A 13,602-nucleotide genomic window follows, 5' to 3' on the forward strand; every position below is an offset into this window, starting at 1 on the left:
TCTCACATTGTACTTATATGAATATCCTCTGCTGTGCCCCCCCAGCTGTCTCAAGTGCAGAACATGCCAGACTAAATGGCTTTCCTAGGGATTTTACAAATAGAGAACTTGCCTGCGACTGAGCAACAGCGGCTCGCACTCGGTCCTGCATGGCGGAGGCGTGGAGGTACTGGATGGGAGAGTCCTTCTGACTCGTCATTACCATCACTTGCAGGTCCTGCTCCTCTGTGACCACCTGGCCCTCCAGCTGTAGACCACGAGATATCAGGGCCTGTGGGAATAAATGGTGTTGAACAACTATTAGTGTTTCCTCAGTTACCCTTCAGGAGTTCTTCATGAAAGCATAATAGGCTTGTCACTTCTATTCTGTAGATCATCGTACCCGGGCTCGTGGGTCTTGGCCCCGCTGTTGTCGCTCTGCGGCCCTCAGAAGCTGGTAGAGCTCCCTGGCCTCAGTCTCCCAGTGTAGGAGTTCAGCCAGGCGACTGTCCAGACCTGATACACTGTGCTGCAGCTCTGCACATACCTGTTCTGCCTCCAGCATGGTCTGCATCACCTTGTGGGAAGGGATGGTGATGAACAGATAAACTTACAGTGCATACAGCACACTCAAGAATGGTAGCTGTGAGTGGATGTTTGGTACGAAAATTGTAAGACTGTATGAAAGATGAACAAAAAGGAAAGAAATCATTCATACTTCCGGTATAACAAGCTTCACTTTCTGTATCTGATCCGCTGGGCCTTCTGGGGAGGGAGCCAGAGCATCCAGATCCACTTCTTTTATCTTTCTCATTATAAACTGGAAGGGGAAAAAAATGAATAAGTCTGGTCATTTAAAGTAAAATTGTCATAAGTGTATCAAATTCATATTTAATGACTGCTCTTAATTTCCCGATTTCTGAAAGCAGATCTTCTGGGCTAGTTGTTTGGCAGAAGGTTGTAACTGACTTAATCTTGTTCAATGTTTTAAGCCATATAATCATTTCTACAGGCATACATGTAGCAGCTGAGTGCAAAGCAAGACAGCAAACTTCACTTTGTGCAAACTGTGTACTGATTTCTTGAGATACTCCATTACTGATCCATTAATCCATTAGTCCTACCTGTATTCGTTTTCTGTAGGTGCGTAAGGGACCTGCCATGGCCTCAAGAGGCTCTTTGAGGATTAGTGTTGCTTCTCTGATTAGAGCTTGGGCGTCTTGTGGTCCAACCTGGGCGTCCGCACTAGGCTCAGCCACATTGTCCTGGAAAAAGCACAAGTAAAAATGTTACAATAAGCTTATAAAGAGAAATTATTGATAATAAAAGACAAAAAGATAATCAGAAAGTGTTTGGACTGTTAGTTTAAGACAACAACATGCCTGTGTTTTTATGGCAATTTCTGCCAGCATTTTAATGCAAACTTGCTTCCTGTACTTAAAAAAGTAGCGGATGTGATACAAGAGCCTGATAGCCGGTTTTAATAACACCTGTCCAATGTGCAACTCAATTAAACCATATTATAATAACTAGCAATCAAACACCATAAAAACCTTGCAATTATAATTGTCTCCACACAATAGGAGTAAAGGCGGAGTGCAACTTTCAAACTTGAAGCCACTCCTTAAAATCACAGGGTGGGAATAATCATAACAATGGGACGATTATGTCTCAAATTCCAAAGATCTGACACATTAAGGTCATAAAATCCCTGCTGTCACTTGTGACGTGACAGCAAACAAACACGGATGAAACTAGGCCATCCTGTTAAGACAACAAAGCAACTTGCCCTAATAAAGCCCAAACACGGCAGAAAACTAAATATACAAAGTGTAATGTGGTACATGCTCGAACAGATATATCATCTGCATTATTTTCAAGGTGGAGAAAAACACTGATTAATCCACTGCACTGAAAATCAAAAACACATCTGAGCAAAGCAAACAGCGCTGATCAAACAGCATCAGATTTCCTCACCAACTAGGTTTTCTTTATTCAGTAACTTACAAATGTGTTCCTCTTCATGAACTCGGCCCAGTGCGTGTTCAGTCTGCGCAGATCCTCCGCCAGACTTCTGCTGGTCTGAGGGTCCGTTGACTCGATCAGGAAGTTACCCACCTCGTTCAGGTGGGCATGTCGAGAGCCCCACTCAGCGATAGACTGAGGCGTCACCTACACAAAGACATGAATATGGAATACCTTAATTGATCTCATTTTTATAATTATTAGGATTATTCTGATTTTTTGCACTGAATCTTAGTAGGCAGAGCAAAAAGAACAATAATTAAGCTTGTCTGAGGACTGAAGCCCAGTGAAAAACACAAGTGTGGGTTGCCTGCCGCTCATTAAACAACACACGATTTCTTGTGTCAATATTACCTCTGATCTGCGGCCATGGCTTTGTGTTGCTGAGTCCTGCTGCAGCCAAGCCTGCAGGGAGCTCAGGCAGTCGCTGTAGGAGTCCCAGGCTGACAGGACCCGTCCCATGGTGCTCTTGGTTGTGGTCACCTCCTTCAAAACCAGGGCGGTGTCCTCCTCCATCTGCTTCACCTGCTGACTGACCTGGGGGTAATCTCCAGCTGAAGATCAGAGAGGAAGCAGTCTGGTCACGAGGGAAGCTTTCAATCTAACTATAACTGTACGCCTGTTTGATCTGTTCATTCAAATGCCAGGTTAAAGTCCTGTACAGCAGCCTTTCATTAGGTATTGATTAGGGAATATAATACACAAGCATGCATAGAAAACTTACCGAGGGCAGATTTGCTGGAATATCTCTCAGAAACCTGCTTCAGCTTATGAAGAGTTGCTTCCAACAGAGAAGGCAGATCCTGCGTGTTTACCAGCTCCTGCATTCAAATACATAACAGCAAAGCTCATTACACAGAGGAAAGAACATTTTTGGAAGGCTGGATATAAAATTGAGAGATTGATCTATTCGTTCTTCTTGAAACACTAGAGGTGAAAATATGCAGCTGTTTGTAGGTTTGTCCAGAGAGTGGCAGCAGAGGAAAGGCTATGCTGTTACCATAGCATCAGGATACTGTCACCCAAAATCTAACTTATAATGTGTAAATCACCCGTGTACCACTACCTTTAAACCATTCCCTTCTTTGTGGTAACTGATAGCACACATACTGTATATTAAACATGACAGGACAGGGTAGTAAACACAAAAGACACTCCCGATAATAAAATTCTATTCCAAAGATGCCAAATCCGATCGAGGACTACCCACATGCCATTCTTGCAGCAACACCCTGACAGCCTCCGGGGAGATATAAGGCCTCTTCCAGACCCGGAGCTTGGTCCTGATCTGCCCCAACAGATCCAAAACTGTGTGGCGGTGCTCCCTGTACTCCAGCTTGATCCCATGGTATTTGGCAGACACTCTCACGCTGGTGAACCTGGTGAGGACGTCCACAAATAAAGTTGCGTAAGTGCCAAACAAAGCTCAGTAACTGCAAGAGATTCACACCAATGACTCACAAGTAACGCCGAGAAGGACAGTGCAGGTTAGAATATAAACAGGGGAACTAAACCCTCCATAACAAACTCCTCGTTGGGAAGTGTAATGTTAGAAATATCACCGGCCCTGGAAATCTCACATTTCCATGATCTGTAGCCAGCGTTCCTAAAATACACCGTCATAATCCGTGAGCTTAAAGTTCATTTTGCTTCTCTTGTATCATTTTGTGCAAATCAAAACTTTCCAACTGAAACAACATCTGACTCTGTTCTTTTTACTGGCACACGGCAGCACCATGTTGGGTGTGGTGTGACTCTTAAAGTACGTAATTTAAATAAAATTCATACATAGAGCTTCACACATGTACACACACATATATTAACACACAGTCCTCCAGGTAAAGGACACTCACCTCCTCTTTACTTCATCCATCTTGTCAGTGGGAACCATCATGTTTCCATATTCATCCACATTCTGGAAGGACTGGAAGGTCTTCACGTGCTGCGGCATCTCCTCCAGACACACCTACAGCAACATTAGAAGGTGAGCACACCTGCATGCACACCTATGTTTACATATCCAGCAGAATTATCATTTATGTTAACAAAGATCTATATTTTAATGCCTCAGTCTATATCTTATGTTTGTTTCACTTCCGGAAGTGGTGTAGCTTGAGGGATGGATGCAGTAAATATTCACTTTGAGCAGCTCCTGTTTCTCCCTGGCGTCGTCGGCGGCTCGGCCGTGGTCCTGCGGGTCGCCCTCCTCCTCGGCCAGAGCCCCCTCTGTCTTCAGCAGCCAGAGAGCCACCGTGGTCAGCGGGGCCGGGAGACTCGTATCTAACTCCACTTTGTATTCACGCAGCTGAGTTTAGAAACAGAGGGAAAGAAGGCACATTTAATCATATTAAATCAGTGTCTTTCACATTAAAATGCATACAAAAGCAAAAATACATACACACATACATACATACTAAATTAGATTGTATAGTGTTGCAAGTAGAATTACTATCTAACCTAACTGAAATTCAAATGATAGAATTGATCATAATCAGCAGGAAGGAGATTTGAGTGTAGCTGTGACACCTTTGCAGTGAGAGCGTCCCACGCCTCCCTCAGAGCTCGCTGATCCTCGCTCAGCGTCTGTGCTCGTCTCATGGCTGTTAACAGAGGCATGATGGGACGTCGCTGCTCGTTAAAGGACACCAGAAATGTATGAAACACCTGAGGGGGATGGAGAACATCTTTAGTGCCACTCTAGTGAGATCACAGGTTTCTGCGATTATCATTGGCCTGTTGTTATAATACAATGTGGATGTGCAACTGTTAAAAAGATGCAGCGATACTTTAAATGTCTCTACGCACATGGTATCTCTCTGAGTAGCTCTCGCCCTCTGTGGAGTCCCATCCCTCCAGCAGCTCGTCGTACGCCTGAACCAGCCAGCAGGTCACTTCCTTCGCCTTTTGATCAGGTGTCGCCTGGTGACGTGGACGACAATGAACAGTTATTGACGGAAGACCAGTTGAGTCAAAACATCTTTACACATTCCATTACTGCCAGACAGGACATGGATGTTTTTAGAATTGACCTGATGAAAATGTTTTTCGATGGTGGGTGAAACCTGGAGAAAACCCACGCGGTCAAAATGTCAAGATAACTTTCTATCTGCACCAAGAAAAACTAGATTGCAATGTAATAACCCAACATGACAAAGTTGTGCAAAATAACTGCAGCCTTTGTTTTGTTCATTTGCATCTACATCAGTGAATGTGACAGAAAACAATGGAAACCAGAAGAGGTGGCAAAAAAAACTCTGTCTGCAGGGAAAGAGCTTTTCTAACGCGTATATACTTACTGTTAAACATTTTTTGATTTATTATTCTAGAATGACATTAACGAAGGTATGAAGCCAAACAGCTCAGCAAAAAAGCTTTCCCACAAGGCAACAGCAGTCATGAGATACTTTACACAACACACACCGGCAGCAGACGCCGTGCCAAGATATGCTGTCCTGAAGCAAGCCTGTGCACAGCGGAGCGCCCGGCCCAGACTCAGGCTGGTTTTGGCTACAAAGTTGCTTTTATACTAACGAGAAGACGACAACATACACAGGACACACTTTAATCTGAGGACATATCGTTATATATTCTTTAATTTGATGTCTACAACAGGCTGCTTTTTTTTTTAGAAGGGCCTGACAGTAAATTAATGTGTTACAACAATGCATTTTAATGTATTTTTTTTAAATAATTTGTTTACAAGTTTTCAGAAATAGAAACACCTTTCTACTCTTGTTTTTTTTGATTCTCGCAAATTCCCTTCAAAACTTTGTAATTAAATAAGAGTCTTTATGTGCTTGGCAGCAGACAAAACCAAGCGATGAGCCAATTAGCCTCGTAATAAAATGATCAAAGGGTCGGAATGAGGTTGTTAAAGGGCCGCGTTTGGCCCACAGACACTCGGTTGAATAAGTCTGGTCCACGGTATGTTTGCACTGTAAACAACTTAAATTTGCATGGCGTGAAGGAGAACAAGAGCCACTACTTTCAGATGTACTTTCAAATCTAGTCTCTTAATCCCTGTGTCCTCCACCCTGCAGTCGATGTTGCACAATCACTGCAAGATCTCAATTCTACAAATGAAAATGTCCTCAGGGTGAAGCACCAACATGAAGAGTTGACTACAAACTCAAATGTCTACAGCAGCCGCGTCCAACACGCTGACATCTTGTCAGAAACCCGAGCTGACAGGTGTGTTGTCCGATACCTGCAGGGGGGAAAGCTCCCATGAGCGCTTTGCTCACCTCATGGGAGGCAGAGAAACACGCCCTCGCTGTGGCTTTGGACTCCCTCCCAGAACAACAGGGAAAACTAGTTTGATTCTGCATGATCAGTCCTGCATTCTAACCACCACCATGATTTTCTGGTAATCTTCGCCTTTAAAAAACAGACTTAATTTTATTAGCTGAGGTTTCATCTCAATAAACATGTTTTTACGAGTTTAAAATTGTCAACAATATAATCTTGAGTTATTAGCGGGTGCTTTTAAGTGTCTGGTGCGGCTGATTTACTCCGTGTGACACTGCAGTAATGAGGCTGCAGTTATAAACCAGGTCGCTGGAGGGTTTTCCAAACACACAACATTAACCAGTTGAGGGGGGAGTGGCACTGAGGGACATTCAGCTGATCCAGAAAAGACATGTCAGAAATTACATTATCTGAATTTCCCCATGAACTCTATAAAAGGTTGCATCACATCTTTAAAAAAACATTTGAAAGTTGAAAAATTCTTTCTTGAGGACACTTTAATGATTTCATCTTCAGGTATTAGTGAATCTCCTGCAACTTTACTGTAACTGGAAGGTAAGTAGGTGGATTAAACATGCAGTCCGGTCTACCTGTCGCAGAGGTGAAGCAGAAATAGCAGGAGTGTAGTGAACGGGCAGGTTGATAGGAGAAGGACTTTTAGGAAGAGTCAGGTATTGTGTCTGAGAGGGGAAAAGGTAAGGAAGGAAAGAAGAAAAGCCAGAAATCATTACAAAGCAGACTCCAGTGTTCAAAAGACTGTTCGCAGCTCACGAGCTGGCAGAGAAGCATCACAGATGAGCAGAGAGGTTTGGAGTCGGTTAAGGACAAAACATTTTATTGTTCCACTGGAAAATCCTCTCTGATGATCAGACCTAAAAGATTCCTACAGCGTCTGTATGATTACAGACACGTGGCACTTATATTTGTCTTCATACTCAAATATTGACTCTGGCATCATCTGTCAGACTCTCGCAAATATACAGATTGCAAGGATAATTAATTTAGCATTGATTTCACGAGCTGCTGGTCAAAAATATCTCGATTAAAAATAGATAAAAATTGGACAAAGTCTGTTTGAAATGCTACTTTTTCAATTTAAATGCTGATGAAACAACCACTGACATCAAATTGCAGCGGTGAAACAGCTGAAAACATCTTGCACAGAATCCTAAACTGAAGTGAAGCTGGCTGTCAGAAATAAGAGCGACATCGTCATTAATACTTTTCTGCAGACGCTGCTGCTGCTGCCGCGGAGACAAACAGAGTGATACCGACCTGCATTTCTTCCTCTGGCACTGGCAGGTCTCTGGAGTACTGCAGGAACTGAGCCACGTAGGTCATGATGGACTTCTCATCGGGGTCCCGAACATCCACATCTGCAGGGACATCAGAATCCTCCATGGTCAGTGTCAAACCACAACACCACTGTCAGAAGTTGTGAGGACTAACACATGAGTAAGCTGCCGAAGCAGGTGGAGTTTAATACTGGCATCCGAGGAATGGAGGTGTAACTGCTCTGTCTGTGAAACCTGCGGCCGATGAAAGTCTGCTATTAAACCAAGAGGCAGAGCGGAGAGAAACAAGCGAGGGTTTTATATAAGACCGAAGTAAACAAGCTGCGAGTGAGTCAGCAGACCGTCAGATCGTCATCAGCTCGCCCTCAGGCTGGCTGGGTACGGCTACGTTCACAAAGATTCACATGGCACCACATCAATTACTGCTGCACCAGAATGTCCATGAGACACGGAGAAAAAAAAAATCAGGAGAATCATATTTGAATTAAAAGACTGTAGCAGATGAAGAGGCATCTTAGTGACAGAGAGACAGAGATTTCATTGGAAACTGGTAAAACTGAGATCAGCTGGAGTAAATTGATTCTGTCTGATTGGTTAGTAGGTTAAATTAAAAAGTGAAACACACGTTCGATCTGTTTTCTGCGTCGTCATTAACTTATTGCATTTCCTGCACTTCAGATGAACTCAGTCGGTTTTGTCAACAGTCTCAAAAAAGGAAAAAACTGAACTGAAACTGTGCAAAGATAATATATCTGAAGGTTTTACCTCATCAACGTCACTGATTTTTGTTTAAAAAAAATGGAAAATGAATTGTACTAACTTTTTTCTAATATTATCTAATATTCCTACAAGAACTCATATCATATATATAATTTTACTCACACCTTCTGCACCTGTCAAACCTGAATGTCAGGTCTCAAAACAATCTGAACCTGATTAAGGAAACTGGAGATCTGCTGCATTAACAAACAGAATCACGAGAGAGAATCTGGCCGTGAGGGCGGTGAAGCTGATGGACTCACCGTCAGGATCCAGCAGTCTGGGGATCCTCAGCTCTCTCTCTGCGATGCGGAAGGCCTCCTCCAGGTTCTGCTTGTTGCTTCTGGTTCTGGCTTTGGACAGATCCACCAGGTCGGGCCGCAGAGCGTACAGGATGGCCAGGAAGACCACGCCACTCCTCCAGCTAGCTTTGAAGTCTTTCACACTTAACGTACAGCCGGCTCTGAGGAAAACACATCTGTGTTAATACGGGTCAGTCATGATGCAGTTAGCAGTCTGTGCTGCTGTGGAACAGTGTCTGCTTTCATACTCAAACATTAATGCAACAAAGATCAAAAAGACAAAGCAGACGCCTTCAGCTCAGACAGTGAGGCTGTGATCAGGTTCTGGTCTTCAGCCCAGACCTGGACAGAACCAAGAGGTCCCAGTGTGAGGATATTTCCCCCCTAACATCAGACACTTGGCTCCTAACAGACGAGCTGCACCGTGAGAAGATTTGCGAAGGCTTTGACAAGCCGATGTATCAACGTGACAACCCTCTGTAAGTCCTGCACAACACAGGTACACTGGATGTATATTTGCTCAATAACACCATTCAGTTGATCCGGTCTTACTTGTGGCACTGTTCCCGGACCCAGAGCAGCAGGGCCTTCTTGGCAGACACTCTGAATCTGTTGTGTAGCGGCGAGCCGCGGGGAGGAACGGGACTGCTGCTGGCCGAGCGGCTCGACAGGCTGGAGCGAGTGTCCAGACTGGTCAGAGACTCCATGGAGGACTGACGGGAGCTGAACGAGAGGCCGCTGGCCAACTCCTCGATCTGACAACACCAGCAACACACAGTTTGTGTTGAACTTACAGGCAGTTATATTTGGAGACTGGGCGAAAGGTTTAAAATCATGACTATATTATAGTGTATAGAGGTTTTATCTCGGTGAGTTGAGAAGGAGAACAGAAAGATTGAAAGTGGACAAAATAAACTCACATGATACTGTAGGATGATGGTCCATATGAGGCCCAGGATGATGGACGGTTTACCATCCATAATATCAGGAATGTGAATGTTGACGAGTTTGATCTGAGGAGAAAACAGCACATAACTGACGACGCCAGACAAAACCAGACAAATGGTGCAGCAGTTACTGCATTTTATACTTGATTACAACAATTAGTGTCATCAGTCTGGTTCCTTCAGTACTGACGTTACAACACGGCGGCTGGTGTTTGTATCCGGGCTGAAAGTCAAATTATTATTCACCGATTTCTGCTTCAGGAAGGAAAGAGCTTTCTCAATGTTGCTCCGGTGCTGAAACATTCCTCTGCCTCTCTCCCGACTCTGCAAAACACAAGCAGACAGTCGCTCGGTTGGTTCGTTGAACTGTCGGCTGTTAAGTTGGATGTTCAGAGCCGAACCGAGAGGAGACTCACCACACGCTGGCCGCTCATCACCTCCAGCAGGTCCAACAGTCTGGAGCCGTCCCGGAAGTCATTGAACAGATCCATGACCATGCAGGGTGGCCTCCGCTGTCACAGCACACAAACACAAACACAAACACAAACACACTTTATGTTACTTTCTTTAATATATGTATCAAAATCGATGGAGAGATTTGTGTTAAACGTGTTTCTGACAGAATTCTGCGAGGCCTCGGCTGAAGGACGACCTCCTTGTGACACCGAATCAAAACTAATTAGCTAACCTGGAACTTTGTGCTCATGATTGAGTAATTCTAGTTTTTGCATCTGGTCAAAGATCTACGCTTTAATCTTTGTGCCCCACTTCTCAACCAATCAGGACAGAGCTTAAAAACAACACCCCCTCAGTGTGTTACAACAGGCCCCGACTGCAGGCGGACAAAACAAAGTCACACAAATTAAATTCCTGTGACACTGCTGGCAATATTCATATCACTTATTAAGTTTATTTTTTTAACTACAAGATTGTATAAAACACTGATTTACTGGACGGCACACAGGTCACATTAGCCCGACTTTAGCTGAGCAGATATGTTTGAGTCGAAGTATACGCCGATACGCAAGAAGACGTTTCATAGACATATTTGAGGTATTTTAGACGAAGGGTTGTGGCTCTGACGACTTTATATCTCAAATCTAAAACGTCCAGAGCAGCGGGGTACATATCGTGATCATAATCTAATTTTTGCAGTTGCTTATTTAATTAATAATTAGACCGAGAAAGCGAGGAGAGCTGGTTGTTGATCTGGCTGAATTCTCCAGTCCAGTAAGAAACAGACTCGTTCTTCTATCTGAGGAAGCTCCAACCAAACTGCATGCAAAATTTGGTTTTAAAGGGATATTCCGGTGTAAATGTAATCCATGGTCTAAATCACCGTGAAACTGTGTTAGACTCCCTCTCCATAGATCAAGTTAGCAGACCGCTAATTTACGGAGTTTTATCAACCTCAGAAACGACCGCACGACAACAATACACTGCAGTAAATGGATCCAAATGTAAACCGCCACCAAAAAGCCACAAATAATGCTCAGAACAGCACCAAACTTCAGCAACAGTACAAATAGGGTCTCAGCACATAGTCCGGGGCATCTAACCTCCGCTAGCTTAGCTAGGGAAGCTATTGTGAAGCTAAAAACAGATTTCAACTATCCTCCATCAGCTTCCGGGTCGGGGAAGTCCTGACACAATGATTCCGTTCTTTTCCCTGTCCGCTCTCGATAATAACTGTTATAAACTGGCAGGTAAGACACATATGAACTTTGATTGCTTTTCCATGGAGTCATAATCATACATTTTCATCCATGAGCCGCGGAACTCTACTGCACTCGGTAATCGACTCGTCGGGACTTCCCGTCAACAGGAAGCTGCTGCAGAAGAGTGGTAAATTTAGTCAGCTTTTCAGTAGAAATCCAGCTAAGCTAGCGGAGGTTAGATGCCCCGGACTATGTGCTGAGACCCTATTTGTACTGTTGCTGAAGTTTGGTGCTGTTCTGAGCATTATTTGTGGCTTTTTGGTGGCGGTTTATATTTGGATCCATTTACTGCAGTGTTTTGTTGTCGTGCGGTCGTTTCTGAGGTTGATAATACTCCGTAAATTAGCGGTCTGCTAACTTGATCTCTCGAGAGGGAGTCTAACACAGTTTCACGGTGATTTAGTCCATGGATTAAATTTACACCGGAATATCCCTTTAATGTGTCCTTGTAAAGCTTAATCAGCATCTAGCAGAAAAAATAACAGGAATAAATAAACTAACTTGTTGTAAATGTCCTATAGTATCTGTAGCTCTCTTTCTTCCCCCTGAGGGTTTGAGCTTCAGGTTTCCTGCACCACAAAATCACCTTTGTTTGAATGTTACCTAAACCAACACAGCCTGTTGAAAACAGAAGGTTTGGACTTTCCAGAGCGGACCTGCAGCAGTATGAAAATAAATCTGTTCACATGACAGACGGTAAATGTTGCAATGTGAGCTCTAATGTGAACAACCACCAGAGGATTAACAATGATCTCCACAGTTTGGTTGACTGCCAGAGCGAGTCCGACACCGAGCCCTGAGACGGGCTGATGGAGGGGGGCGTGGACGGTGGGCGGAGGCGAGGAGAAGGGGAGGGTGGTGTCCGTCTGTCGCTGTCTGTCTGTGCACCGTGAACCTTGCTCCTCCATGCTATATTTATGTGAGCAGTTCCCCACCTCCGCCGTCCTCCACTGTCACAGCTGACCTCCAGCATGAGGCAGACACAGAGCTGCTGACTCTTGTTAGGAGCCGCTTTGACAACAACACACTGACCTTTCTGCAACAACGCTGTCTCCAGAAGGTCTTTATACAAAATTCAGGCTCATGGAAATTAAACGTGGAATGTGGTCATGTTTGATACGAACATCGTTGATTTGTCCTGGTTTCTTCGGCTCCTCAGTGTCTTTCAGAAGATTTAATAATGTCAGCTGATTATGAAAAGTCCCGCAAGAAGCTGCAGAGATGATGCATTCAGTGTCTTTACAGTCATAGTTATTGATCGTAAGCGTTTCTTTTGAGGCAATATTTCTGGTTATTAAAACATGTTTACTTTGGCTTACACAATATCACATGAACCGTCTTTTTAATGAAGCTTTTCTTTCATATCATGGGAACGTGTGTGCACGTCAACATGTCCTCACATGTTCCTGCTCCTGCTGCGGGAATGGAAAGTATAATTTACCATAATTGATAATGAACTTATTTATCTCTGAGGGCAGGATGACACACAAAAGCCACTATGTTGATAATTGTTTTATTTATAGCCTTTGTTATGTTTCTTGTTTGTCTGGTTTTTGCTTCAAGCCTCTCACCAAACCGAGAGTTTAAATATCATAAGACTCACTGATAAGTTGATAATATTAAAGTTTCTTTTACTTAAATGTGGATCAATCCTTTAAAACACAATACAGGTCCGCTGCGGATGTTTTCTCGGAAAGTCAGGTGAAGTTTCGTAGTCCACGAAACATTTCTGGAGCTTCACAGCAAAACAGCATTTCAGTATTTTCCTAAAACCACTGAAGGAGCTTCTGGAGACGCAACAAAGTCTTCAGAAGCCCCGAGATCCTAAACTGATTTGAAAATTTCAACCTTTTTTATTCTAAATTCCTTTCCGTAGCTGCCAAACTAAAACAGTTGACTTGAATTGCACCAGACAAGCTGTAAGGAGCTATTTTGTTATATTTTATTAAACTTTTTTGGTTGATTTTACACATTTTAAAACAGCTCCCCTGCTGTGTTAGTTCTTTAGGAGAAGCTGTTTTGCTGTGAAGCTTCAGAAATGTTTTGTGGACTAAAACACTTCACCCGACTTTTCCGTCGGCATGGAGGTGAGAACACAGTGACTGATTTTTAATTCACTGGTGGACTGTTTCTTCAGTGCTTCTACATCCGCAGCTAATAACAACCAAATGATCCTTAATGTCCAGTCAGAGTCCAGAGACGCGGCTCACCTTTGCCAGCTGAGCGTTGACCCAGTTGGTGAAGGTCTTCTTCTGGATCTGTTCTTGTTCCACTGTTGAAGAAGCAGAAAACACACAACGTCAAGTTTAACCCACATCCTCACATCAAT

General features: G+C 43.7%; 1 protein-coding gene across 1 annotated transcript in view; it reads right to left on the bottom strand.

Annotated features, from left to right (window-relative positions):
* Nucleotides 1-13,602, bottom strand: part of syne2b (spectrin repeat containing, nuclear envelope 2b) — a 111,570-nt gene that overhangs the window by 86,305 nt on the left and 11,663 nt on the right. The window contains exons 3-22 of the mRNA XM_030443159.1: nucleotides 13,484-13,545; nucleotides 9,972-10,067; nucleotides 9,802-9,879; nucleotides 9,529-9,621; nucleotides 9,161-9,363; nucleotides 8,570-8,769; nucleotides 7,528-7,628; nucleotides 6,843-6,932; nucleotides 4,810-4,923; nucleotides 4,531-4,668; nucleotides 4,145-4,309; nucleotides 3,858-3,970; nucleotides 3,215-3,383; nucleotides 2,729-2,825; nucleotides 2,359-2,558; nucleotides 1,987-2,151; nucleotides 1,104-1,244; nucleotides 698-799; nucleotides 383-556; nucleotides 113-271 (exon numbers count right to left, since the gene is read on the bottom strand). Of these exons, the coding sequence (XP_030299019.1) occupies nucleotides 113-271; nucleotides 383-556; nucleotides 698-799; nucleotides 1,104-1,244; nucleotides 1,987-2,151; nucleotides 2,359-2,558; nucleotides 2,729-2,825; nucleotides 3,215-3,383; nucleotides 3,858-3,970; nucleotides 4,145-4,309; nucleotides 4,531-4,668; nucleotides 4,810-4,923; nucleotides 6,843-6,932; nucleotides 7,528-7,628; nucleotides 8,570-8,769; nucleotides 9,161-9,363; nucleotides 9,529-9,621; nucleotides 9,802-9,879; nucleotides 9,972-10,067; nucleotides 13,484-13,545 (2,660 nt within the window). The remainder of the gene's footprint in view (nucleotides 1-112; nucleotides 272-382; nucleotides 557-697; nucleotides 800-1,103; nucleotides 1,245-1,986; nucleotides 2,152-2,358; nucleotides 2,559-2,728; nucleotides 2,826-3,214; nucleotides 3,384-3,857; nucleotides 3,971-4,144; nucleotides 4,310-4,530; nucleotides 4,669-4,809; nucleotides 4,924-6,842; nucleotides 6,933-7,527; nucleotides 7,629-8,569; nucleotides 8,770-9,160; nucleotides 9,364-9,528; nucleotides 9,622-9,801; nucleotides 9,880-9,971; nucleotides 10,068-13,483; nucleotides 13,546-13,602) is intronic.

The sequence above is a fragment of the Sparus aurata genome, chromosome 16 (genome assembly GCF_900880675.1).
Source record: "Sparus aurata chromosome 16, fSpaAur1.1, whole genome shotgun sequence".
NCBI lineage: Eukaryota > Metazoa > Chordata > Actinopteri > Spariformes > Sparidae > Sparus > Sparus aurata.